This window comes from Colias philodice, chromosome 3 (genome assembly GCF_061535455.1).
Source record: "Colias philodice isolate Cphi_HAF_F1 chromosome 3, ilColPhil1 Martin Lab GWU primary, whole genome shotgun sequence".
Lineage (NCBI taxonomy): Eukaryota > Metazoa > Arthropoda > Insecta > Lepidoptera > Pieridae > Colias > Colias philodice.
Window position 1 is genome coordinate 4,861,931 of NC_143088.1, and position 27,883 is coordinate 4,889,813.

Here is a 27,883-nt window from a genome sequence, read left to right on the forward strand (position 1 = left end):
GCAGATGAGAATTGAAAAGTACAGGTAGACTCGGTAAATTTTGGTCATATATTTTTGTACGGCATTCTTAACCATCGATAGATCCATTAAAAATAATAAGAAACCGCTCAGTGCCGTACAAAAATGGTGGTCCACCAAGTCGGAATTTTTATTTAATTTCCGAGAGTTACCGGGGGTAAATTTGGTCATTTGACCATGTACGGCATCTGTGTCATACTATTGCTATACTGCTTTTAATCCATTATTCCGCAACGCCGTACAAAAATCATGGGGACAAGGGGAAAAATCGAGAGTTGTAATCCCCTCTCTTTCCCTACTCCAGGGGGTCATTTGACACAACACGAAATAAATTTATTTTTAAAGTATTTTATGCATAGATAATATTTTTTCATGTGCCGTACATTTTCGTTGGTTCAAAGGGGAAAAATCTGAAAAAGAAAAAAATCCATATAACGAAATGTTTGCTTTATATTTTTATAATAAAATATAAATATACATTAATATTAAGAAGCTCGAGGTGGTTAATTATCACCTTGGAAAGTCGGAGTCAGGTGGAATGGACTCCGTTAAATAGATGAACTAATAAAAAAGCTATGAACGAAAAGATGTGAATTATATGCAATCAGTCCATGAATACAGGTAAAGTCACAAGCAAATGCTAGTAATATATACATATTCAAAATGTACAAGTAAAGCGCTTTCAAATGATACCAAACACTGCATATTTATCTTAACTTTATTTTTTTACTCTGTATGTTTTGTCCGCTAGAGGGCGCCACATTAGATTTTGTGAAACCCCATATAGCCTTTAGCTAGCTGGTCGTTGGTTATCCAGTGAACAATTCAGACGCCTCTAATGATATGTCATTTGTCGAATTCTGATAAGTAGTTTAGAAGTTACGAGGGAACAGATGAACATACATACATGACCTGTCAAAACCATAACCCTCCTTTTGCTTTGCCGTAGTTGGGTAAAAATATGTTAATGCCGTACTGTATCAAATGGCCATAAAGCACTCTTAAAATTGTAGCTTTCGTCGCTTTCATCAGCCTAAAAGATGTGGTCTGCACAAAAATGTACGGCATCGTTTTTTCCTAATTTATCTATGTTAATACTATTTAAAACAACGGATAAAGTGTAGAAAACTATTATATTTCATTAATCTACGATGTTTAAACTTTAACAAAATTTCTGGTTTTGCATTTCTCTATAACTTTTTTTAGAACGGTTTCTTTTGAACGGCAATACTATACAACAATTGAATTTTACAATATCATGTTAAAAAAAAAGTTCCCGTACAGGGTCAAATGACCTTACAGCTCTTTATATCAAGAATTCGATGAAATTAAGATGATTATTGGTATACATTTAAAAGAACAATTATTTTTTGACGGCATTGCTTTTAATAGTACTTTTGAGTGCTAGATAATGTTTTGGAACCGAAGCCGTACTTAGTCAAATGACCCCCTGGAGTGGGGAAAGAGAGGGGATTGCATCTCTCGATTTTTTCCCCTTGTCCCCATGATTTTTGTACGGCGTTGCGGAATAATGGATTAAAAGCAGTATAGCAATAGTATGACACAGATGCCGTACATGGTCAAATGACCAAATTTACCCCCGGTAACTCTCGGAAATTAAATAAAAATTCCGACTTGGTGGACCACCATTTTTGTACGGCACTGAGCGGTTTCTTATTATTTTTAATGGATCTATCGATGGTTAAGAATGCCGTACAAAAATATATGACCAAAATTTACCGAGTCTACTTTTGTTGTACTTTTCAATTCTCATCTGCACTCAGTTGGACAGCTTACAAGTGACGGCATAGTGATGAATCTTATTATTTTTTGCTCTGCTATCGTTCTAGATATGTCCCCTGGTGGTTCATTTGACCCATATTTTTGTCCTATGCGGGCTTGTAGTCTACTATTTCGAATCTCATTGCCGAAATAATTAAAATCGAATGAAATATCGATAACTAGATAAATTGACTCGAAAATATTTCTTTTATACATATAGCGAATATTATTAATTTTAAACACTAAAAATATTTTTACATTCCATGTTGAGATAGCATATTTATGTTTTAATCGATGTCGTATTCTAGTCAAATTCGTATAATATACGTGCCTAAAACTTCATTGCTTTTACAGGCCTGAATGTTAAAATTATGATTGTTTTTTTTTTAATTTGCATTTAAATTAGTTTATATTGTTTAATAATATGGTTCGGTGTTGCTTAGTAATTGGTAATCTAATTTAAATATTATGTTAGATATATTATAAAGGAACTGCACCTATATATTGTATAGTTGATGTGTACACATTTATTAACAATAATTATTATTTTGTAAATTGTAACACTCTTGTTCACCTTATAAAAAAGAAGATATTTACATTTTAAATATAAGTATTCGATCTGATTCGTGTTCTGATCGAATTTTATCCAGTATTGTTATTATTTGGTGTACCACAATATTAGTTTTATTTAATGTGAAACAGAGTATTCGATAAAATTATGTTTGAAGTTATACAACAACGAAATTTTTCTTCTGATTCTGTTATCTATTGTTATGACCTTAGGTATAAATATTGTATTGTTGCAAAGTTTATGCGCTGTTGTTGTTATATTTTTTGTACCAATGCGCAATCAGAATTGATAGTTTGTAATTTATCATTATAATAGTATGCTTGTTGCACTATTTAATTAATAAAAAAGTTTTTATCACTGTATTGTAGTTTTTTTTCTTCAACTTCTTAATTTTACCTTGTAACATGAGCTATCTGCAACTGAAAATTTCGTCAAAAGTTGGACAGTTGTTTTGCAGCGTAGGCGGACCGACAATTTTTAGACTTATACTATTGGCAATGGCGGCACTAAAAACTGAAAGCCTAACTCATTGGGTAAGATTATCATGAGAATGAGTGTCCTACAATTTTTAATTTTAGGCCTGTTTTCAATTTTAATATAACTACCTATGTATGTGTGGAAATTTTCGATGGGCCCTGGAAGGAAATTACTTGAAATTAAATACTACTACTACTGCATACTAAATGATTGCTAATTTTCGTAAAAATATTTACTCTTAGAAATAGAAATATAATGTAATCGAACAATTTATTGTATCATCATTAACATGTAAACCACGTAAACATAAAGAACGTTACTAATTTTAACCTTTTTTAACTAATAAAATGTTCAAAATGAGACCCCTTGTTCTGGATACATTAATTTATTTTCTTCAGAAATTACAGATAATAATTAAGTACAAGTTTAGTAGGTAAAACAAATGAAAAAGAAAAAATAATCCAATTTTAAAATTGCGGTCTTGCACCGCAAATATGTAGCGTCCTACTTACTTTCCAAATTCAATCATCGTAGGTATATGAAGTTAAATACGTGCATTAAATTATTATTTATTTAGAGTTTTTTTTTTCATTATTTTGAGTCCTATAAAAATTACAATTGGTGGTTCACTTGCCAGACGGACAATTTTTCGTAGACGATGATCAAGGTTCATGTATACTCCATACTAAAGATTTAATATTTTACGGATAATATGGTGTTTAAAACATGTACTAGACACTAGTATTATGACTGATTTGTATCGATTTGAAGAAATTTAAAATAAAACTAAAATACTTTTTAAATTTTTAGTTGGTTCTATTCAATGCAAGTGAATTTTGGAAATTCTTTGAATGCAGTTCTATTTATTTTCAAAAATAAAGTACGAATGCTTTCTTTCAGCAAAATTTGCTATCTCGAGTATTTCAAGTAGGTACTTTCTCTCCAGGGCCCATTCAAATAATGTAATGATTTGTCAAGTTTGTGAAACTGTTCTTTTCGAAGACATATTATATTCGGCTTGATTTAGTATAACCACAGATAATATAATACTATACTAGCAATATACTAGTAGCAAGAAGCTTATTTAGTTAGGTGTGAAAGGGATAAAAAAACATACAGGCGTCATTCAAGGTCATATTTTCTTGTTACAAGTTAATGTTCACACTGAAATCTCCAGTGTATTAGATATAAGCTTCTTGACTAGTAGTATAACCACACAGTACCTATAACACAAAACCGACAATGGGTTTTTATTTTATTTCATTTACTTGTAATGTACATTGTACTGAGATGACTATCCCTGTGACTGAACAGTCTATTTTCGAATATTTAGCATATATTATAGCAAACGTATTTAAATGTAGATATGTCGAATGTATGTTTATTGGGTTAGGATGAAGAGGTCAGTTATCACTTATCAGTGCAAAAACCAATGAGCATGCGGGTAGGGTATCAAATGAAACGAATGAATACAACCACATCGATATTTTATTGGTTAGATTATAAAAATTGGACCACTCGTGAGAAGTCCGCACGGTAGTTTTAACAATATTACAAACAAAAATCTCTACATAACAGAACTTATAGGTATTAGTCAACTTTTATACAAACTATAGTACACGATTATTTTTAACGTTAATTTATATTTACCTAAGTCAATATTTTATACATTCTATGTATAGTAGATAATATTCTTCATTTTGTAATAAGTTAATAAAACTATATAATATTCTCTCCAGTTTTAAGATTAGGCATTTTAAGGCTAATTATGCAGGTATTGAAAACAATATTTGGTGAAAAAATAGGTTTAAAATACATCATAAACCATTTGCGTGTATGTTTTACACAAAGCACTTTGTACTTGGCTTTTATTTCATTCAACATTGAGTAGATCCGTTATGTCTGAACTTATCAAAATAAACTTAACTAAAGAAATGTATAAATGTATAGACATGATCATTTGGTTGACATTTTGTAAAAAGTATAAAAATCAAAAGTAGGTAAAAATTAATATAAAATGCTGTCAAATATGTTTAATTACATAAATAACGATTCTATCTTGAGACTACCAATTAATTATAAATACAATTTACTAATAATTTACAAAATATATAGTATTGCTAAAATACAGAAATAAAGAATTCTAGAAAGGTCTACATCGTAAATAGTAAGGCTATAATGCATTCAGATTTTACTGTATCCTGTGTAAAATTAAATTATCATATATAATATTCGAAATAAACATAAAAGTCATATTGCTTAATTGATGAACACTGCAACAAGAATGTGTTAAGTAAATAATTTGTGTATGAAGTTTTTAATAAATATTAAATATACAATACATAGTACAATATATAAAATATAAACATACAAATCTCTCAGATCATAAAACATTTCAACGGTACCGATGCATACTTAACGATATTTCCAAGGCAAAAAGTTTAGAAAGCCATTAAATATACAGATTTGTATTTTAACTTCATAATTAACAACTGCAGTGCGATCACATTTTAGCATTATAGAAATATCTGCGCTCGGCCATTAAGAAGGAATGTTGCTGGGTTTGCAGACTGCTCTCAATTAAAAGATAATGCTCTCATAACATCATTATACTTTTAACATTAAACATTTACTTTGGACTCACATGTTACCGTAACAGACAACGGACGGATCGCAAGGATTGCTTCATAACTTTTATTGCTTCACAACATACTATTAATCTATCACAATGAACAATCAATAGGCTCAAAAACAATATCCTTGAGATGCGTGAGTTGTCTCTCGTCATAAGTTTCCAGAAGATTTAACTCGTTCCACTATAACAGATTCTGAACGCGCTATTAAGAAGTCGCACTTTTTGGTTCGTTTCATAAAAAATTACGAACGCACCTAATATTTTGGAACACTTTCGTTTGCGACTTTTCAACAGCCAAACAAATATATACAATAACAATTCTAATTTCTGACTCGATTCTCTTTCACTAAAGTATAATAAATAATTCATTTGCAACTTTATAAACTATATATTATGAAAATCGGCTGCAAAATAATTTCAATGCGTCTCTAGCTTCGTTACTCTTATAATTATTTAGATAATCTTATGTACAATCTCTAACGATAATTGTTCAAACTTAGGACTACATCACCCCGAGTATCTCGCGGGGAGCGCGGGCAGGCACGGGGCCGGCGGGGCGTCAGTCCACGCGCGAGGGCTCGGGGAAGCCGTCCTCCAGGTAGCCGGCCAGCAGCTGCGCCTGCTGCTCCACGTGCGCGCTCAGCGAGTCGAAGCTCACGCTCTGCTCCACGAACGTGTTGTGCACCTGGTGCGGCGGCTCGATGCGGAACTGGCCCAGCGTCCACGGGTCGGCGTCCCCGCGGCCGCCCGGCGCGAAGTGCGCCACGTCGTTCCACTGCGGCGCGCCCAGCGGCGCCTGCCCGAGCGGCGCGCCGCCCCACACGAGCGACTCGATGCCCGTGCTCGGCGTGCTCATCTGGTTGTACCTGTCCAGGCCCCACGAGTTGGACACGTCGGGCGGTGGGATGTTCGGGACGACTTCCGGCGCTTTGGTCACGGATCGGCCGTAGATCTCCTGGCTGCGGCCGGCGATGTGCGGGCGCGCGGCGTGTCCCCCGTCCGGGCTCGGCAGGTGGCAGTCGGAGCGCATCATCGGGCTGTACTTGCCGGCCACTCCGGGACTCTTTTTGTTACTGTAGCTGTTGTCCACGCTCGGCCGCGGCGAGTAGGGGCTGTGGTGCTGCGGCCTCGACATGGGACTGTATTGCCCGGGCGTTTTGTTCGGGTTGCTTCTGAGATTTTCACTTTTAACTCCTAGACCGGGATCTGGACTGTTGTGTGTCGAAGGGTGAGGAGAAAAGGGCGCGTGATGTTTAGGTAGGGGACTGAAATTACCAGTATTCCACGCGTTTGACTTTTGAAGGTCAGTTTTTACCATTTGGCTCGTGTCTGGACTCGGTTGAGCCGAATACGGACTAGGTTGCGAGGAATACGGGCTCGGTTGCGTCGAGTAGGGGCTCGGCTGGGTCGAGTAAGGGCTAGGTTGAGCGGGACTCGGTTGTGCCGAGTAGGGACTTCTTTGTGACGAAAATTGATTATCTTGTCTAGGCATAGGACTATAGCTGCCGTAATTCCAACTATTTGGATTCTTGATATCCGGCTTAACACCTAACGTTTCGGGACTTCTTTTATTTTCTAGCGAAGTCGTAGGGCTACATTGCTCTATGACTTTCGCTTGTTTAATTTTATTGTGACTTTCTAATCTATTAAGAGGGCTCGCTTCAGACTTATGATTTGGTGTTCTTTTGAATGGGCCTATATTCCAAGAACTATTCGTTTTAACTAATTCTGATTGAACGTCGGGACTACTCGGAACTTGGCTATCTGGTTTTTGGACGGGACTATAATGTGGACTACCTAACTCGGCCTTCAACGGGTCTGATCTTGGGGTAGAGGATGAATCAGGTTTCGATTGTGCGAGCGGACTCGACAGTTTAGCAATTGATGAAGAATATTTCGCTTCATTTATGGCAGCAGAGATATTTGAGGAATCCTTTGGCGACAGAAGCTTGGTGTTAGGTGGGGATTTTATTCGTGACTCAACTGAAGCGAGTTTATCGTTAACAGTGGACGCATCGGACACGCTACGCGGCTCTTGAAACACACACGAGGAAGACTTGGACTCTGGAGATTTGATATCTAAATTAACACTAGAGCTTTCGGAAACGTTATCTGAATTCTCAATTTTCTTGTCCTCGCTTTTCGAAGACTCTGCTTTGGACGACTTTTTACCTTTTTTATTTTCGTGCTCTTTATTGCCCTCTTTTTTGACTTTAGTGGTGTCGAAGCTATCTTTCAAGTCTTGAAGTTCCTTGCCTGTGTACAACCGCTTCATACCTCGCGGTAAAGCCCGACACAAGCTTAAATTCAACGATTCTAATTGGGAGCACTTTAACAATACTTTCTTTACTGGTTCCAAAGATACAGACGAGCCGAAAAGATTGAGTATTCTGAAATTTTAAAAGATAATGTAAGTACGAGAAAATGATATCTAATCAATACTAAAATTAAAAAAAGGGGAAAAAAAAAGAATATAATACACAAATAATCAGGTTACTTATTACAATAGTATACCAAATATTTCGTAAAATTAATTAACTGTTGATTAGTTTCAATACAGCAAAAAAATAAATGATATTGAATACGACATTTACGAGAGATTCACAAATCTCTTGTATGTAAACATATTTTAATATTATGAGTTTAGTTGAAAATATTAAAAACGCTATAAACTACTAAAATAAAACTACTATGAAAATTTTAATAAAAATGTGGGTGAGGTAATAATATAATATAAACTATGGTATCCAATGTTGAAATAATTTTTGGTTAGCGCGCACATATCCTAACTTTCAGTCATATAACATATTAGTTTACATATCTCCGTTTTATACATACACTAGCTTATAGCTATAATGAAATTTAGTGTGACGGTCAGGTTAGGTAAGCCCATCAAAGTAAAATTATCGAAATTATTTCAGTTGTTCTTGAGTAATCAGTGAAGTAAATATGGCAGGAAAATTTTATTATTCGATATTTCAGCGTTTACAAACAGGGTTGCTAACAAATGCTCTGCTTTTTGTGTACGTATAAGGAGCTTTTTGCTATTATGAGCTAGTTAATTTTTAAATAAAACAAACCTTGACTTGTAAACGGTGTAATCAAAAATATTGCCATAACAAACACTACTACCCTATCTATCTTTAATTTATATTGATAATAGAGCATTTGCTACTACTTTAAAACTAAAATATAATATCTTAAATCTATACTAATATTATAAAGCTGAAGAGTTTGTTTGTTTGAACGCGCTAATCTCGGGAACTACTGGTCCGATTTGAAAAATTCTTTCGGTGTTAGATAGCCCATTTATCGAGGAAGGTTATAGGCTATATATCATCGCACTACGACCAACAGGAGTGGGGCCACGGGGGTGAAACCGCGCGGAGCAGCTATTATATTGATACATACCTAAGTTTGCTAGTAGCTGCGTCGGCGAGCGCGGCCACCGCGTCGTCCAGCACGTTGCTGGCGGAGGCCCACGACAGGTCCAGCTCGATGAGGCTGTGCGACCACTTCTCGCAGATCAGCTCTAGGCACGCGTTGCGTTGCCGCGTCACGTTGCAACCTGATAACGAACAAAATTGGTTGTTTGTAAAGTAGGTTTACGATCGAGAAGTTTACGTGATAACGTCTTATTGGTGGCAGCGCTCGAGATGAGACGGGAGATCGGTCCGTCTCTCTCTCGTTATACCTGCGATCGCGCTCGTGAGGTTTTGGTGTGACACAAGTTTATGAACATGTCACCCGACTAAAACGATTTTAAAAAACGTTATCACGTTAAAAATATTATTATATTTTTTGAATGAAACTTAACTTTAATTTTTTTGTGTAAAATTTATATTTCATTTATTCGTTTTCTTGTTATAAAATGGTAAACATTTCTCAATGCCATTTATAAGATAGAAATATTTTTCCTCTTTAATGCGATTGTTACAATATGAGAAAGTTAAGAATTGTTAATGAACAGTATCATTAAATTAATGTACAAATTAATAAATCATTAAAGTACATATATACGATACAAATTTTACACTATAATAATCTAAAGAATTCGCGTGAATTTTGTAAATGTAACTCGAACACAGCGTGTGTTATATATTATGTTGCGTGTACGATATAGATAACGCCTATTTGAACTATTAATAAAATTCTGCTTCGGTCTGCGTTTATTTCTTTACTGTGAGCGACATTTCGCATTTACGTTTGTAATTTGAACGTGTGCACAATGCGCGGTATGCATTAGTATACAGGATGTAATCGTTAAGTGTGCACAGGCGATTATTCCGTAACTATTACAGATATCAAAAAGCTTTAAACTTATATTAAAAGAACTTCACCTAATGAGTAAAATGACAATAATAACTTTTTAAAAATAAAACAAGAAATATCCAAAAAATTACATCAAACGCTCCCATACCCATATCAGTTTAAAGTTTTTTGATATCTGTAATAGTTACGGAATAATCGTGTGCGCACACTTGACGATCACAGCCGGTACATCGGAGTGGGGTCTCACCGCCGAGGAAGAGGTGCTGCAGGTCCCAGGCGGGCACGCGCACGAGCCCCGAGTCGGTGAGGCGGTGCAGGCCGCGCAGGTCGAGCAGGCGCAGCCGCGTGGCGCCGCGCACGAGCCGCGCCAGCGCCTCCTCGCCGAACCGGTACTCGCCCACCTGCGAGCGCTCCGCCGCCGCGCCGCCCGCGATCGACAGCTCCTCCAGCTGCGCCCACCCGCCCGCCTCCATCTGACGAGCGAACCGTCATGTTACATGAACAAGAAACAAAAGTAATTTATTGCCAAAAAAAAACAGACATAAACATTACACAATTTATCTTAAAATTAGGCAAACGGATACAGCCTCAGCAAAATGCTGCACAAAAGCAGCGCTGATTTTCAGGCTGTACCGGCGATTGCCTTAATATTAAGAGGCCGTATCGATTTTAAGAGTGATTTTGACATATTTCTTTAATTCTTTAGGTGCTCGTTTAAAAAAACTAACTACTATGTTTTATGAAAATAATGGTATAATTTAAAATTCTCTAGAATATTCGATTATATAGATCTGCCGTAACAACGTTTGCGCTCCCGTATATAATCGAAAATTCTAGAGAACTTTAAATTATTCCATTTCTTTCATAAAACATATAATATGTATTTTTTTATTGCAAATTTTCAAGCATTAACCTATCATTTAGTGTGTATTTTTTATTTTTTTTTAACTCTGCTGTAAGAACTAGAAATTCGATGCCATATACGCATAAAATTTCATCAAAGTAAGGCTATTTTAACTTATATTTTCTTTGAATTTTTCAATAAAAGTACTTAAATTGCCTCGAACATATTTTAGGATGTCTCAGTGTCTTTACTGTTGTATATTTTATAAGAAAATTTCTTCTATTAAATTCCGTGTAAAATACAAAGACACGAACGTCCCGCATGGAAAAAATTGAAACACGCCTCAGGTTATTGGCTATTAAACAAACTGGACAATGAATATCAATAAATTGTCGCGAACGTATTTTAGATATTGAATTAATCTTTAATTTAAGATATCATCACACATTGTTACTAATTTAGTTTTGTTAAACGAGCTTCTAAAGAATTACTGAAACAAGTCAAAATCACTCTAAAATCGATACGGACTCTTAAAAAGAATGACATTACATGACATTGCGCAATCGATAACATATTATAATATGAGATTGTCTGAGTTGGACCCAGGGATGAATGACTTCCGAACTAAAGTAGTCCTCTGACTCCCCTGTTTTACTGAGATACTATAGTATATTAGTAAAAAAAGGGCACAAATTAGCAAAAAAGGGACACACATGTGGATACGTATAAAACCAAACACATCGAAAACTTAGGAATATACATTTTAATTTTTTGGTTGTGTTGCGTAAGGTGCGCTGGCGCTCTGTTTGTACGTGACGTACTGTATGTGACGCGTCATAGCGCGGTGTCAGTTTAGCGCTCTAACGCGCTTAAGTACGCGTTCTGATGAAGCCGTTATAGTAACGACCGAGATAAATACAAAAATATATAATAAAAACTCTGTTATACAGGGATTCCGTGGACTATGCTCAATATGTTTTTGAGGCTGATTCCATAAAAATACTTAATGAACACTACAACCTAAAAAAAAATATCTTTTATTTAATTTTCTTTGTGTACGAACCTGTTGAGACGTGGTAGCATTAGCAAGTACAAGCTGCGCATTAGCAGCTCGAAACACTCTCAATTTGGGACAACCTTTCTGTAAAGCCTCTAAGGGAACTGCAGCGGGGTGCGAAGTGGCCAGTGCTCCTGATATATCCAGTACTTCTAAGTTTGGACAGTATGTCTGGTAAATGAATAAAAAAATTTTTAAATTGAACAAAATTTTCAAATTTCAAATATGAATTACGATTTTAATAGATTATATGGAAAATCTAATTTAAAAGTAATTTTTAAAATAAATTTGTAGCTATGTTTCTCTGTCTGTCAATTTTGATAAAATTTGGGTAAATAGATAGGCTGTTTATAATTATTCCGCGGGCGGAAATAAAATAATAATAAAAATAGTCTTTAATTGAAATCTCAACCATATCAAATTTTTTATAAAATTAGCAATTACATATTTATTGTTAAAATGTGTCACTTCTTGATAAAATTATTGAAAGATATTGGACGAAACACAGAAAAGACAGGTTGTTCATGAAATGACGAAGATTAGAAGATTAATGGAAAGAAAGATAAACTTCTTCGAAAAATCAATAACAACATGATAAATGCTTATCACCGATTTTAATGCAATAATTTAGGATAGAATTGAATTATTTAAATTAATATACTTTGATAATACATACCGCAACTGAAGTCAATGTTTGCTGTAACGCTGAAAACTTATTATTGGCGAGAGTAAGATGTGTTAGTCGGTTTCCAAAATTTTCCATAATCCGCGCCACTGAAGCCGCCGATAAACATGTACTTGAACTGCCTAATTCTGACTGTAAAACGTATAAAAACATAATTAGTAATTGCCACTCTTTACTATATAGTATAAAGTCGCTTTCTCTGTCCCTATATCCCCATATATACTTAAATCTTTAAAACTACGCAACGGATTTTGATGCTGTTTCTTTTTAATAGATAGAGTGATTTAAAATGAGGGTTATTATATAATTTATTAGGCTTTAAACAAAGCGGCGTAATCACGGGCGGAAAGCTACCTAGTATTCTATAAATCTGTTAAAATGATTTAAGACAACTTAACTCTTGTTCTAATTATTGTATCTATAAATATTATGTTCTAAAATGAAAAGAATGCATTCGCTTTGCCATTTAAAACTTCTATTTTAGTACAAAGTACAATACTCATTTAAAATGAATGTTACATCCGAAAAAGATAAAATAACTTCCATTCAAAATACAATACAATTATATTGATTTTCATTAGTTTTTAATTAATAAATTATTATCTTACCAAAGACGATAAATCAATCCTTTGCAACTTCGGCAGCCCTTGAATCAAGTCAAACAACTGTTCAGGAGTGATTCGACTCCAGCCAGCAACTCCGAGTTCCACTAAATCGGGACAATAGTCCACCAAACATGTCAGCACCCATGTCACATTACATACATCCCATTGAGCTAAAATAAATCATTATAATAAAACTACTAATACTACTTGATATAATCGTTATTTGATCCATAAACAATTTTGGAAATTACAGAACTTTGAACAGTTTGTAAATGTTATATTATATTCATAAAAATAACTTGCATAAAATCGCAAACAATAAAATACCAACATTATTTTTTAATTGGAGAGAAAAGCATATTATTATATTATGTAATATATACCATTTCTTGTTGAACTATGTACTGCAAATTTAAATGAGTAGTAAGTACATAAACTTAAAAGTATATTGTTACAGTTTATCAATGGTTAAATGCTGTATTAGGTCGACATAAACTTCTTTGTTAATTATTTGAATCATTGTACTAATTAGTTAGTTTAGTTAATGTGACCAAGAAGGTAACACAGTGACCCAAAAATATTACTTCGCAACGCGCGTGTATTAGTGATATCTCGGTAATAAAAAAGATAATTGTGCTTGTAGGAAATAATGTACAACCACTCCAATATCATATTTGTATATCAATTCCATTACTTATTAATTATTATGTATAGTTAAATTTCAAAATGTATTAATAATTAAATGCCATCAGGGTAAAATAATTTCATGCTATTGTTCTTTTAAATATAATATAAATAAACTTACCAATATTTAAACTTTGACATTGTGACAGTCGATTTTCCAGTAGCCACACAAGTTTATAATCAGTTTTACATTTATCTACAGTGTATTGTGCAAGGTCGACGTTTCTCCAAAATTCAGGCTTACAACTTACGCTATGCCAAAATTTACATACGCTACTCAATCTAGAACAGAAATAATATTGATTAAATATACACATGGTTATATTATAAAATTATAAGTGCAATTTTCTCTTTTAGCTGTAGAGACTAGTTAATTGGACACCTGAATGTCAAAAAAATTTATCAGTTTTCACCTGGACTATCTCAAATCATTTAAGATGGTAATCTTCAGTTTGTAGAGGTTTTGTTGCACATTTCAGGTACTTATATTTATGTTCGATCTAATAATGTACTGTTATATTAAGAATATTGTTTTAGTAACCACTTTATATTTTCTAAATAAAATAAAAAAGTACTAAACACGCTTCTATAAAATGATTTCTAACAGATTCTAGATAGACTTGAACACAATTTGATTTATTATAATAATAAGTGTGAATATTTTTTTTTTGTTAACTTCCTTACCTAACTATAGCAGGGAGTGTGCCTTGTTGTATGACTACATATTCAAATATTTTTGTTAGAATTTCTTCTGGCATAGAAGTTGCCCAAGGGCTTTGGGGCCCTGCATCTCTAGTCTCAGCTGCACTACTTCTACTTTTTTCAGTCTTTTGAGCTGTTAAAAAAAATATATAATTTATTACAGAGAAGCAATTGCTTTTATTTATCAGTTTATAAACATGCATTAAGTCATAACAATAAATTAAAACTTACTACAATAACTTACTTAATACATACATTATTTTTCTCATTATTTACAAATTTGCAGTTTTCCCTTTAATATTAAAATAATAATAAGAAAAAAAATACATTTCATAAACATGTATGTGTTGAAACTATACAAACAAAAATTTGATAGTAAATTTTTATCTCGCTTAACAGATAACTTATATGTTTATTATATTCACATTCATGCATATTATCATGGACATATATTTTTACTATTTTGTGGTCAAGGTTTGTAGTAGATAAATGAATATGGTGATTATTAATTGATCTAGATAATTATATAATGTTGTTACAATTTCGAATATTATTTACCTTTACTTTTTGTATTGTTATTAGATTTACGAGGAGCTTTTTGCCGCGACTGTCGCGGTTTAGGTGCTGCGACACTCATAGCGGCTGCAGTATCACCTCTAGTAGGATCATATTCTTCACCAGAACTGACACTAGGCGCGGGGGAAGCAGATCGCTTCTTCTTTGACTTTCTCGGAACTATATCTGCTATTATTGTAGGTGTTGGAGCCACCTGGAATTAGAAATTTGATACCATTGTAATAATTGAATACTGTATTGTTGTTTTTGGTAATTTAAAGTTCAAATTTATGTTCATTTCCAAAGCATTCAATCCAGTATATTTTAACTGCTGATTAAGTTTTCGTATTTCTATACTTACAATCTATGTCTGATTACGCCAATTTTTGATTATCTGAATCAGCCCTGGTCTCAATTAACTCGGATAATCAGCGTTACTATTAATGAAATCTATAAAATGAACCCATTTCTGTAGAAAATAGCTTTTCATTGATTTGGGATGTATACTCTACCCATACATATTGATATTTGCAATATACCTACATATTAGATGTACAACTTATAAATTGTTATTGTTAACAAATAATTCAAGGCATGATAAACTATTATTCAATGTTTTTCTGTCAGCTTTATACTCTTTGGAATGGTTGAATCTATTTTATTGGGAATTTCACTGAATGATATAAGGTTTTAGAGAGTATCTAATGTGCAACAAATATACCATAACTTAAGGATAAGGAATAAGTAGCCTTTTACAAAAATCTTAAATTCTGTAAAGTGAAATCAATTACAATCAATTTATTTATTTATTGTTATGGTAGCGATATACTTCATCTTTTCCTTTTCATATTTTTGATTATATGTAGGTACATAATGTAAACATATTTATTAACTTAAAAATCAAATCTATTTATATCTCTAATGTTTTACTTTTTCTGAAAAAATGCATGTTATTTGTATGGTTATGAATTTATATTAGAGAAAGTTGAGAAATTTCATTTTCAGAAATATAATTCTACAACTAAATTAAAATAATTAAAGTAATCAAATGGGAATGAGCCAAATTAAGCTATATAATTGTGTCAAGAGAAATAGTTTATGAGACTAACACAGAAATTGACCTGTGACTTAAAGTGAAAGTGAATTGGTTGCATCACAGAAACAGTCTTTAAAGTTTAAGTTCTTTGTAAGCAAAATGGCCATGATAAAATCTAAAAAATATACTATAAATAACTGTTATTTTAATGTCTAAATGTAATATAAATAACAATAGAATTCTATTATTTACTAACAATTCCTAATTACAATAAAACAACCTAAGAATCAAAATATGTGTTATTCTTGTGTATTTACTATTGAACTTCAATTAATATTCTATTAATAATATTTGTAATATATGAAAAACTCAATAAAATAATATTTCAAATAAATCTCCGAAACATTTGTATACAAGCAAATATAAAATTACAAATGGTTTCTTCACCTCCTAGTTATTTTATTTATAAAAATCATAAACTAGTTTGACTAAACTTTAAAATACTCACTATGCTTACTGTCTCTTGAATACCCGTCCTTTTTATCTTAATCTTTAATTTAGTACTTGCATCCACTATCTGGCTTCGATATGTGGGTGTACGATCAGGCTTCTTAGATTTCTTTTTGCTACGCGAACTACACAGACCTAGCATGGATCTAGGCTTACCACTACAAGGGATAACTACATGAGTCCTTTGCTCTTTTGAGGAGTCTTTAGATTTATTCTTTTTCGTAGATAATTGACTAAGTTCATGACTGTAAGGTTTCCCACTTTGCCTTGGCAAAAATTTCAACTTAACACTACTTTGTAGCACTTCATCCTCTGAACTTTCAATTTCAGCGTCCGAGTCCTCTTCGTCTTCTTCTTCTTGACACTCACTACTACTTACTAAGTTTAAATTTTTACCACCTTTAATTTTTGAGACAACACTGTTACTCTTATGGGTCCGACTGCGAGAACTACGAGAATGTTTTTTCCTTTTGCGCTCGGATGGAAGATAACCATTTAAAGTGGATTGATCAGAATCACGTCTTGACCGCTGTTTGTGCTTTTTATGGCGGGATCGTGGAGCACTCGGCATGATTCCGTTCACAACCTGCATTTTCTGATTTGCTATATCATCTATGCTTTGCTCGAAGTCAGTCTCCAGTTTAACACAGGAGTAGTCTTCAAGCTGATCTTGCTCATTATCAGAGTCAGAATTGGTGACAATTTTGGGCAGGCGCTCATCCGGGAAGAGATCCTTGCGGACCGAAAGTCTCATGGCAGGCTCAGCAGCATCATAGCCGCCGTTGAGGGGACTGGAATGGCCCGACATACCGCCCGCCTCCCGCCGCCCTTCCAAACCACTTCTATAAAACGCTCACCGTCACCTGTCTGTCGTGAGGTAAACAATCAGTTTGACACATCACATTTTCACTTTTGATACTGTAACACTTACTCATAAATGATAATCTTATTATGTTTGATTGTGGACACTTGATGTTTTTGTCATCATTACATTTTTCAATTAGCACTTCTGGATTTAATCCAAAGCATCTTTTTTTCTTTACGTATTCGCATTTTAGGTCATCCATGTTCATGTAACGTTGTGATTGCGAAAAACAAAGTATAGACCATTTTCGCGGACACAAACACTATTATCTATATTAATGTGACGATGAACACACAAATTGAAGAATATGTACTGATAATAAAATATTTGAGACGACTAAAAGTTGATGAAAACAGTTGACCTTGTTAAAAGCTTATTAGGTTTCAAATTTTAGTCAACAGATGCAGACATTGTCACAAAGGTTGTTCTTGAGTTGTTCTCTGTGTATATCAATTATTAAAAGACATCCTTGTAAAGACGTCTTATTTAAAATTAACACACTTCACTTCATTAATATAACTAAAAAGACATGGTGGAATTATAGATATCTAGCTTTTTATGAAAACATCTATATTTTGATAAAGAAAAATTATGGCAAATTGCTTATTTTTCGAAATCTGTACGAAATTTAGACGTTCTTACAAACACACTTTTACGAAAAGATGATAAATAATGTCAAAATCAGAAAAAAGTAAACTCCGCACCACGGGTTTATATATGATATTATAACCAATCACAGCGTAATGTTTTATATCTCGAAGTTTTCTAATTGGTTAATGTAGCTGTCAATTTGATATTAGCCTATGATATTTAGGTAGAGATTAAGACTTTGTGGTGCATAAACAAGATTTAACTTTTCTGACATTTGTAATAGATGGCGCTAAAATTAACTTAAAAATTAGAAATGGACAAGGTATAAATTAATAAAATTAGAGTAGGTACCTACCTATCTAATATCTATATAATATTTTTGTTTTGTTTCTGATCGTTCATTGGATTTATGTTAATTAAAATATTTTCAGTCGTTGGTTCAAGCATAGGGCAAGTGTAAATATTTTTGCGTTTTAGCAATTATATTAGTGAAAATCGCAGTTAACTAAGTATAATTATTCTATTTAAATGTGTTGTTCATGACGTGTTTCAAATGTACTGTGGGATAATGATAACCTACACGCTCTTTCTGTAGCTAATATATAAAGTGGTGAGTCATATTTAAATTTATTTGCTGTATTGATGATCTCATATTAGCGTATTGTAGGTATACGCTCGCTAGTGGTGTAAATCTTTTTGTCATGCCTGATAGAATATTACTGATTTTTGTCAACACTGCACTGTAGAAAGACTGTAGATTGCTTTTAAAATAAAATTGTACATTTAGTTTATTTATTTATTTATTTAACAATTTCTGGTTTGTTAAATTGGTTCTGCTATTATCATATTATTTGTTTAATTTTAATCCTTTAACTCATGAATTCCAATTCTAAACATCATTCCAATATCTGTTGTGGGCTATATTTATCATGGGAAATGTTAAAATAATAAAAATTATACCTGGAAGATTAAAAGTAAATTCATTATTATTATTTAACAATGCCAATTAAGTACCTAGGTACTCAGATATTCTAACAGTACATATGTTATTCATACCTAGATAAAGATTAATATAGCTAAATATGTGAATACACTAATAGCATTTACCATACCTAGTTAATTCAAATTGGAAATTATTTGTTTTTAAAGTGGTTATCAGTTATCACTTAGCAAAAGAGGAATGCATGATGTAGAAAATTGGCATACCTCGGGTATTTTAGATATCTATTTTAATTGTTCAGTTGAATAATTATTAAGCTATTATTTGATTCTCATTTAATTAAAATACTCAAAAGGTCTTATTGTGAAAAAAAAAAAATTAGGTAGGTATATTTTTATTGTCTTACTTAGCTGCTGGATAATTTAGCCAACCAGGCTGAGTTGTTACACAAGTTTCATGATTAGATATATTTTTTATTCATGAAATTTAAGTTTCAGTAACTAAAAAAAACCTAACTCATTGATCAATGTAAAAAAGTGGATAAACTTTGGGCAGATAATATTATGTGCACTGCATGTCAAAACTCAAAAGTATATCTCATGAGACCTTTTTAAAAAATGCTGAATTGTTGAAGGTAATTAATCCGTCAGTCCTCGGATCACAGACACAATAGAAAATCTATTGTGTCTCGGCCCGATCGGGCCGCTCGGTGGTCAATGGGTTAAATTGGATATTTTATCATATTATGTCCAGGAGTTTATGGACAATTTTTTTTACAAACATTGTGTAATTTTTTTTCTCGTAGTACCTACCAAGGTACTATCATATGATTATTTAAACATTTTTAATAGTAATAAGTAAATTGTAGTTCATTTTTTATACATATTCACTTTGAATGCTTTGGTAAATGGTAACAGACATGTAAATATTTCAAATCTCTCTTGATGAGTTTCCTACATATTACTATTTTTTTCATAAAAATTATTCCTCCCAAAAAACAAATCCCTTGAAGATTGATGATATTTGATATTTGCAGTGATGTCTGTTGCTATTGAATAAAGCAAAAAAATAATTGGCTTTTAGGTCAAAATGGTAAAATTGAATATGATGTAGGTACCTACCTTATAAACAGACCCTTATTAGGATTAGGTATGGATTAGGTGTTCTCTATAATTCAATATGTTACAATTTATTAGGTAATTACTTGAATTGAGAGAAATGGTACCAGTACTGTGTACTTTTGCAAAAATGTCATATTGGATATGCACTGCATGTACTTACCTACCTATTTAAAAACATTTTATGGGGATCGCCTTGAAAAATGCCATCAAAAATTATTACCAAAAGACTCCAGTTAAATAGTAACGTCACAGTATTACAATATTATTTCCTACAGTAAGGAAACGCCTTTGATGTAGCGCGATGCCGCCACCAGCGTAGGTACTTTCGCTGCCACAGGAAAATATGCTAGGGTTGCAACAAATCATGCGGAAGATTGCGAATGTGTACCCGCATCCCGTTTAAAGCAGCGCGTTGGTACACGGTGGGGTTTTAGTCGGTAGGAATACCCACGGCACACTTTCCCGGGAGCCGTGAGTATCTTAAGCAAGATTTCCCCACTTGTAAAAAAAAGGGTTGCAACAAATCCATACTAATATTATAAATGCGAAAGTAACTCTGTCTGTCTGTCTGTTACTCAATCACGCCTAAACTACTGAACCAATTTTCATGAAATTTGGTATGGAAATATATTGATACCCGAGAAAAGACATAGGCTACTTTTTATCCCGGGAAAATGACGCAATCCCGGAAATCCCACGGGAACGGGAACTATGCGGGTTTTTCTTTGACTACGCGGGCGAAGCCGCGGGCGGAAACCTAGTGGGAAATAAAACAATTGTGATTATTAATATTATGATGAAATCATTTATTCATATGTACATTCAAAATAATTGCGATTATTAAATCTGATGTAATTATTTGTTCATAAATATATAATTACATATATTGCACTGCTAAATATTTACGTGGACACTATTTTTGGATGTTCTTAATTGTATATTATAACATTTAACTAAGTAATGCATTCGCATTGGGATGTACAATCTGATAAGACAAGAATGAGAACAACATATACACAGCTTTGATTAAAATTCTATAGATACAAATACAATCTATCTAAAATATCTAAATAACTTCTGTGATTTCGATGTAGATTTACATCAATACACAGAACAGTTTGTGCGCGCCATTAGAGATTAAGTATGTAAGTATGTATAATAAAATTATTACACAAAAAATACGAATGCGTCGTCCTTTCGCGCTAGGTAATGCAAACTAAGCGTGATTGATTGCCTTTCGCGGCCCGCGTCGCCCGACCCCCCGCCAGTTCCCCTCCGTTTCTCTGTGCAAGTACATTCGTCGCCATACTGTAGGAAATATTGTAATACTGTGGTAACGTTTCTTTTCCCGTTTCAATAATGTACAATAATTGTTCCAGGTATGATACAAAGTGATGCTATGTAACACATCCGCGCCGCCAGCGCACTAGGACATTGGGAGTATTTCGAAGTGAGACAGTAGTGTAACATTCTGTAACCCAGGTATACGTTAGCGAGGGTTGTGATGTGGCATGTGAGTGTGGTAGTGGCGGTGTGGTATCGGTGATCAGTCCAGTGATGGTGGTGATGCTGAGGCATGGTGGACGCGGCTGCGGAGCGCCGTGCCGCCGTCGCCGTGCGCTGCAATGTTACGAGCTTTACCAAGTGAGTATATTAACTTATTACTGATTAGCAATTTGTACGATTGTTTGTACGTATTAACTATTAGACTATTAACTCTATTAATATGAATGACTTCGATAGAGCAATTAACATCGAGTGGAATCAGTGCTTATAATTGACGTGTATTTTGTATTGTTGTTTATTTGAAGTAGTTTCAATGAATGTAATTTTTAATTTAATAGTTAAGTCGATAATTAAGCAATATACTGGATGCATTAATATTTGGATTGGGTACAAACTAACAATTAATAAAACAATAGACACAGTTCGTTTGTTAATTGTAGTTAAGGAGCTTCTATGGTATTTCTCATGCTTAAAGAGGAAAAGGAAAAGGTTAACGAAATTTAAGGATAACTACAAACATTATTTTAAGTATCTACATTAAGTGAGATGTTTTAGCTACGCGAAGAGGATTGATATATCCCATGACAAAGAAAAGGAAAATGAAATAAAATTACGTGAAAATAACAATTTCCAGTGATTATTTTCCTCGGATACGTGAAAACAAATGTAACGAAATGTTTAATTTAAGAATTTATCTTCGAAACAATATTAGTCTCTACTCTTTACATTAGAAGGTCACTTGACTCTCGAGTGTACTTTATCAAACACATCACGCAATTTTGTTCTATGATCATGATTTTGTTGACGGTATTGTTTTTCAAATTAATTATAATATCTTAGTCACCTGTAGGTACACCGGTAGTAATATTTTACTACGTGGAATAATACGACCATAACGTGCTGGCCACGGACAATTCGCTATAGCGAAAATTCGCGCGGCGCGACTGGCGGCGCGTCTTGCGAATGAATCAAATGTATGGAAATGTACTGGGCATGCCACGCGCAGCGGCGACCAGCGAGACGACCGGCGAATTTCCCCGAGCGAATCGCGCGGCACGACTAGCGATCGAAACAAATGTATGAGTTATTACGGCGCAGGCCACGGAGTCGAGCGGCAGACGCGGCGACTACTCCCGGAGCGAACTTAATTTAAAATAGTTTGTTTTTTTTTCGCGAAAATGGAGACGGAAGCTTTTATTGTAGAAATTCTAGCTAGACCAGCTATTTGGAAGTCTAGCCACCCGCAACATAATTTTTCATCATGCCTATATTTTTCATATTTTTGGTGGAATTCTCCGTCTGTAACACGATTTCTATTTAATTCGTGTACTCCACTATATCTTCCAAACATTAAATCTTGAGCAAAAAAGCTGCTACTCTCCAAACAACGTCGAGCTAACTTTGATAAAGCTATCTCGTCTCCTCGTCTACACTGGTCGCGGCGGCGAACGCAACTGCCCGTGGCATGCTTACCGCGCCGCGCGACTTGCCGCGCCGCCCGTCGCGCCGTCGGTCGCGCCGCCGGTGTCCGTGGCCAGCCCGTAAGGGATGATGTTTGGTTGTTGGCAAATAAAATATGATGCATACATGTAGATATATGTATTTACAAAAAGAAACTAGGTATTTACATATCTCTTGATGATGTCTTACATCAAAGTAAACTATAGCGCAAATAAGATGAATAATATGATGAATCAAATAAGCCAAAACACGTTAGCCGCTCGTCCCGGCGATGTCCGGGTTGATTCGTGATAAAAGCAAAATAAAAAATAGCTCATGTGACTCTTACAAAATGGAGCTTTCCGCTGCTGCAATAATTTTTGAAAAAAGATAAGAGTAAGACTGCTGGGACAGCTAGTAATGATATAAATTAATTTAATTTATGAGGAATGACCTAAATCATCATTTTACATTTATTGCTATATTATACTGTTAAATGTAAAGTTTATTTTATTGTAAAACTTAGCAAACAATATAAGCTGTATAGCTAACTAAAATATGTAAACAGATATAAATTAATATAAAATTAGTAGTATTGCAGGTAGAGGTAATAAACTTATTTATGCGTTGCAAAAGAGTAGTCAATTGATATAATTTATCGTTCGGAGTTCACATGTCGAGTGATCGCTATTGAACGCCAGCATTACTATTCTGACCCCGACATTCAATAAAACTATTTAGTACTTCCTTTCGTATTTATTTATTTGACTTAGGTAGTACAATTCTGTCGGAGACATTTTACTTGAAAATACACCTATATGTATATCGCGTATTTTAATTTACATCTATTGTAGAGTATCTTAGAATTGAAGGTACAATTATTAGCAATGACTTCGCGTACATTACACGGGCATCCAATGTAATGTTGGTCTATTTGGCTCTGTTGAATACATGATCATAACTCCGGTAGAGTAAATTGTTTGATTACATGTAAGCTGAGCCGGGCACGCAATACGAGTCGGCTAATGAGAGTACTGATACGTTTCGTCACGCCTGCGCGTTATCAGGGCCGTGGGCGACAGTGTGTTCAATACGCTGTACGTGTACACCGTGCAGCATCGATGTGTGCGAGTGTAGTAGCGCTTCCAGGAAAAACGGACGGATTTCTGAGAACCGATTAAATGTCGCGCACGATTTCAGCAATGAATGGTCGTGAAGACGCTTTCACAAAGGCTGAAAGTCGAAAACGCGCTCCACTAAAATATCATTAGGCTATTGACATTGATATGATATCTTATCGCGCTCTTGCATTCGTCCTCGTTTCGACTTGTGTAATGTTTTAATACAGTAATTATTTTATTTTGCAATTGTTATATTAATTTATGTAGATCCAGTTGTTGCATTTGTAACCTTCCAATTGGTCTTATGGCATATAAAAACAAGTAAATAGATTTGCCACCATAGAATACCTAGACGGAGACGGCAATATCTGTTTCATAAAACATATTTAAACATCAAATAGGTACCACGTGTGCAATGTGTATATTTCCTTGAAATTGTTTGCTGAAATCTTCATCCTGAATAGGAAATACCTTGCAACTTTCATTAGTTGGCTGTATAAGAAGCAAGAACTCTACTACAACATTAGCGACGTAGTATCTTATTATGTATTACAGTTGAAAAATTGAAAATAATACATTATTTAGTCCTAAAAAGTAATTAGATAACATTTCAATATGTTGACTGATGTATATGAATTATGAATTAAGGTTTACCCGATAAATTTAGATATGGATACATGGATACATGGCCCTTTTATTCCTAAATATTCCATTGAAGATGGTCTTAGCATTAAATACCGACAGGCATGCTGAGCAATTGCGTGCCAAATCGAATGTCGTAATTGGTTGTTGAGATAAATAACCTGTGACATAGTATGTTTCGGCATTCTTTGTATCGTAAATAGAGTCATGCTATTCGTTAATGAATGAATTAAGCGACTTCAATATTGATTACTAGATTTCCGCCCGCGGCTTCGCCCGCGTTTTCAAAGGAAAACCCGCATAGTTCCCGTTCCCGTGGGATTTCCGGGATAAAACCTATCCTATGTGTTAATCCAAGTTACCCTCTATATGTGTGCTAAATTTCATTGTAATCGGTTCAGTAGTTTTTACGTGAAAGAGTAACAAACATCCATAGATCCATACATCCATACATCCATACATCTATACATCCTTATAAACTTTCGCCTTTATAATAGTATTAAGATGATGTAGGAAATATTAAAAACAAGATTTCCGCCTGCGCCTGCGGAAAAAGCGGTTTGTCTAAAACTTTAAAAAATTATATACTTTCCTCAAGAACCACAATATAAATATCAAAATCCATTGTGTAGTTTTAAAGATCTAAGCATGCATAGGGAGTAGGGACACAGACAGCGGGAAGCGACTTTGTTTAACTTCTAGGTACCTATCTATGTACTGTAGATTTTTGTATATTAAAATTACAGCTCTTCAACAATCCTTGGAAGATACTCACTGAATAATTCAATACAAAGCATTGTTGACGACTAAAATAACTGTATTCATTAACATTTGCGCTCTTGGTAAGTTCTCGCAATCATCATAGTATGTTTGTTGTTGCAACGGCACAGTTCAGTTAAGACTTTCCTGTTTTAAATAAAAGTCACCATGCTTACCTTTACCGATAGAAGCAGTGACAATGTGCAGATTATTTGAAGATTAACTTAAATTTTACGCACGCTCATACCGTCTAAAGCCACAGACTTTTTGAAGCATGTCACTGGCCATTAGCCAACATTTTAAATATTTATTCTTAAAATTCAAAATGTGGACATAACGACAGACAACGATTGTGTTCCATTCAAAATTGACTATTGTTCTATGCGCTACAACCCTTCATACCCAAAGTCTGATTTTCATGACGTGTCCTACCTGTACTGTAAGGAAAAGAAATACAGTTGGTAAAAATATGTATGAGATAGGTAAAATTATGTAGGTGTGAGAAATAATGAATGTTAATTATTTTTTTTGCACTGAAAGTAATATAAAATATGCTTTTGAAAATATTTAAATGGTTAACGATTTTAGACGTCCAAAAAAATAAAATAAACAAATCTTGATTTTGTATGAATAATAGCATCATTGTACATCCAAAAAAGGTTAAGATATATATGTTTTTGTCGTCCACATATATGGCTTTCCGGAAAGAACACCTGGTTCTATAAAGCACAGAGCAGTCAGAAGTCAAGGGCAACCCATTTTCGTGACTGATCGTTAAGTTAATTGTGTTGTTTAAAGTAGAGGAAAAAATAAACGTAGGATTGCTTCTCGTTTTTAGGCCTTTTAATGTAATTGTTTATAGTTAGTGTATTTTATGAAAATATTTGAATTGAATTCATACTCCTTGTAAGTCAGAATCATCATCAGCCTATGTTTGTTTCAAATGCAAGGGTACTACAGCTCAGTAAAGACTTTCTAGTTTACATTTAAACAGTCACTATTTTCTCTGGTGATCTGCACTACAGGCTACACTCAGGAGCGCGTCATTGAGTGCCGGAACAACCTCGTGTCTGTGATTGAATCTTCTTTACAAGAGGTTTCAGAATGGGGCCGACAACCTAGTCGAATTTAACCCCAAAAAGACACAGGTATGCGCTTTTACAGCTAAAAAGCTCCCCTTCGTCATAGCTCCTACTTTTCAGGGTACTCCTCTCTCAGCCGCAGCCAGTATCGGAATCCTTGGTCTCGAAATCTCGAGTAACGTACAGTTTTCTTGTCACTTGGAAGGAAAAGCCAAGTTGGCTTCACAAAAACTTGGTGTGCTCTGTAGAGCGGGGCAGGATTTCACGTCGCACCATCGCCTCAAGCTATATAAGGCGCAAGTTAGGCCGCACATGGAAAACTGCTCCCACTTCTGGGCCGGGGCACCCCAACAATACCTCCTTCCATTTGACCGTATTCAAAGGAGAGCTGTACGATTTGTTAACGAGCCAAGTCTCACCGATCGGCTTGATACTTTGGTGCTGCGAAGAGATGTCGCTTCCTTATGCGTTCTCTATCGCATTTACTATGGGGAGTGCTCTGAAGAGTTGTTTGGAACATTGCCCGCCGCCGAGTTCCACCACCGTACAGCACGACATCGTCAACAATACCACCCTCATCACCTTGACTGTGGGCAATATACAACTGTGCGCTTTAAAAGATCTTTTGCAAACACTACAGACATCTGAAACCAGTCAGATTTAATTGTACTTTTTCGTTACTGTAGTTATAAGTTTTTGAGGAAAATAAATGATTATTTTATAGCAGCCGCACATTGTAAGATTTTTTCTGTAGAGGGTGGAACGCTCTACGCTCAAAGGGCGGTGTGATATGAGGGGAACACGCCAGTTTATACGTTTAAAAGACAAAATGATACAATTTGTACTGAATTCAGTAGTTAAATTGAGTTATTAAATTATCGACAGCTTTGCGCCAAAGTTACTATCACCAATTTAACTGATAGACCTCAAAGCAATATAAAGGCTATAATTTCCTTCAGTATGATATAAAAGACTAGGGTGATCATCAAACATTTATCTTTGTTATAGGTCTACCAGAATCTGATGGCATATTTATATTTAAGAAATAAAAGATTTTCATGTGGCAACTTATTTGACAACTATCAAATTGGTTGTCAAATTATTTGTCTTTTTTGCAGTTGATAAATAATTTTTAGGATTTTGTCTAAAAAATCTTCGATAATGTCGAAAAAGCCGCTGTGATCACAAGCAAGAGGTGTTGTTTATAATGTGTATAGAAAAATATTTGATGAAGAAGGGTCAAACACATCACAATTTTCAATTTAGAAGATTTTATTGGTAAATTGGACTTACCCGCTTTGATACTTTCAATTAAAAAATATTATATGTAGGTAACTATAATATTGTTTGTTGATTGGAATATAATTTTATGAAAACTTATTA

At 34.3% G+C, this 27,883-nt stretch overlaps 2 protein-coding genes across 3 annotated transcripts in view; one reads left to right on the forward strand and one right to left on the reverse strand.

Moving 5' to 3' along the window:
• Positions 1 to 4,318: 4,318 nt before the first annotated feature.
• Positions 4,319 to 17,822, reverse strand: Fbl6 (F-box and leucine-rich repeat protein 6). The gene is made up of 10 exons (XM_089714252.1): positions 16,432 to 17,822; positions 14,891 to 15,101; positions 14,315 to 14,465; positions 13,752 to 13,912; positions 12,950 to 13,116; positions 12,333 to 12,473; positions 11,663 to 11,827; positions 10,003 to 10,228; positions 8,895 to 9,051; positions 4,319 to 7,873 (listed from the first exon to the last, which is right to left on the reverse strand). The coding sequence occupies exons 1-10, from the start codon at positions 17,239 to 17,241 to the stop codon at positions 6,043 to 6,045; spliced, it is 4,020 nt and encodes a 1,339-aa protein (XP_089570378.1). The 5' UTR covers positions 17,242 to 17,822; the 3' UTR covers positions 4,319 to 6,042.
• Positions 17,823 to 18,230: 408 nt separating this feature from the next.
• Positions 18,231 to 27,883, forward strand: part of raw (NDT-like domain-containing protein raw) — a 72,727-nt gene continuing 63,074 nt past the window's right edge. The window contains exons 1-2 of one of the 2 annotated variants that reach the window (XM_089714259.1): positions 18,231 to 18,499; positions 21,330 to 21,594. In XM_089714259.1, the coding sequence (XP_089570385.1) occupies positions 21,527 to 21,594 (68 nt within the window). In that variant the 5' untranslated portion in view covers positions 18,231 to 18,499; positions 21,330 to 21,526. The remainder of the gene's footprint in view (positions 18,500 to 21,329; positions 21,595 to 27,883) is intronic. The other variant, XM_089714260.1, reaches the window with a different exon arrangement.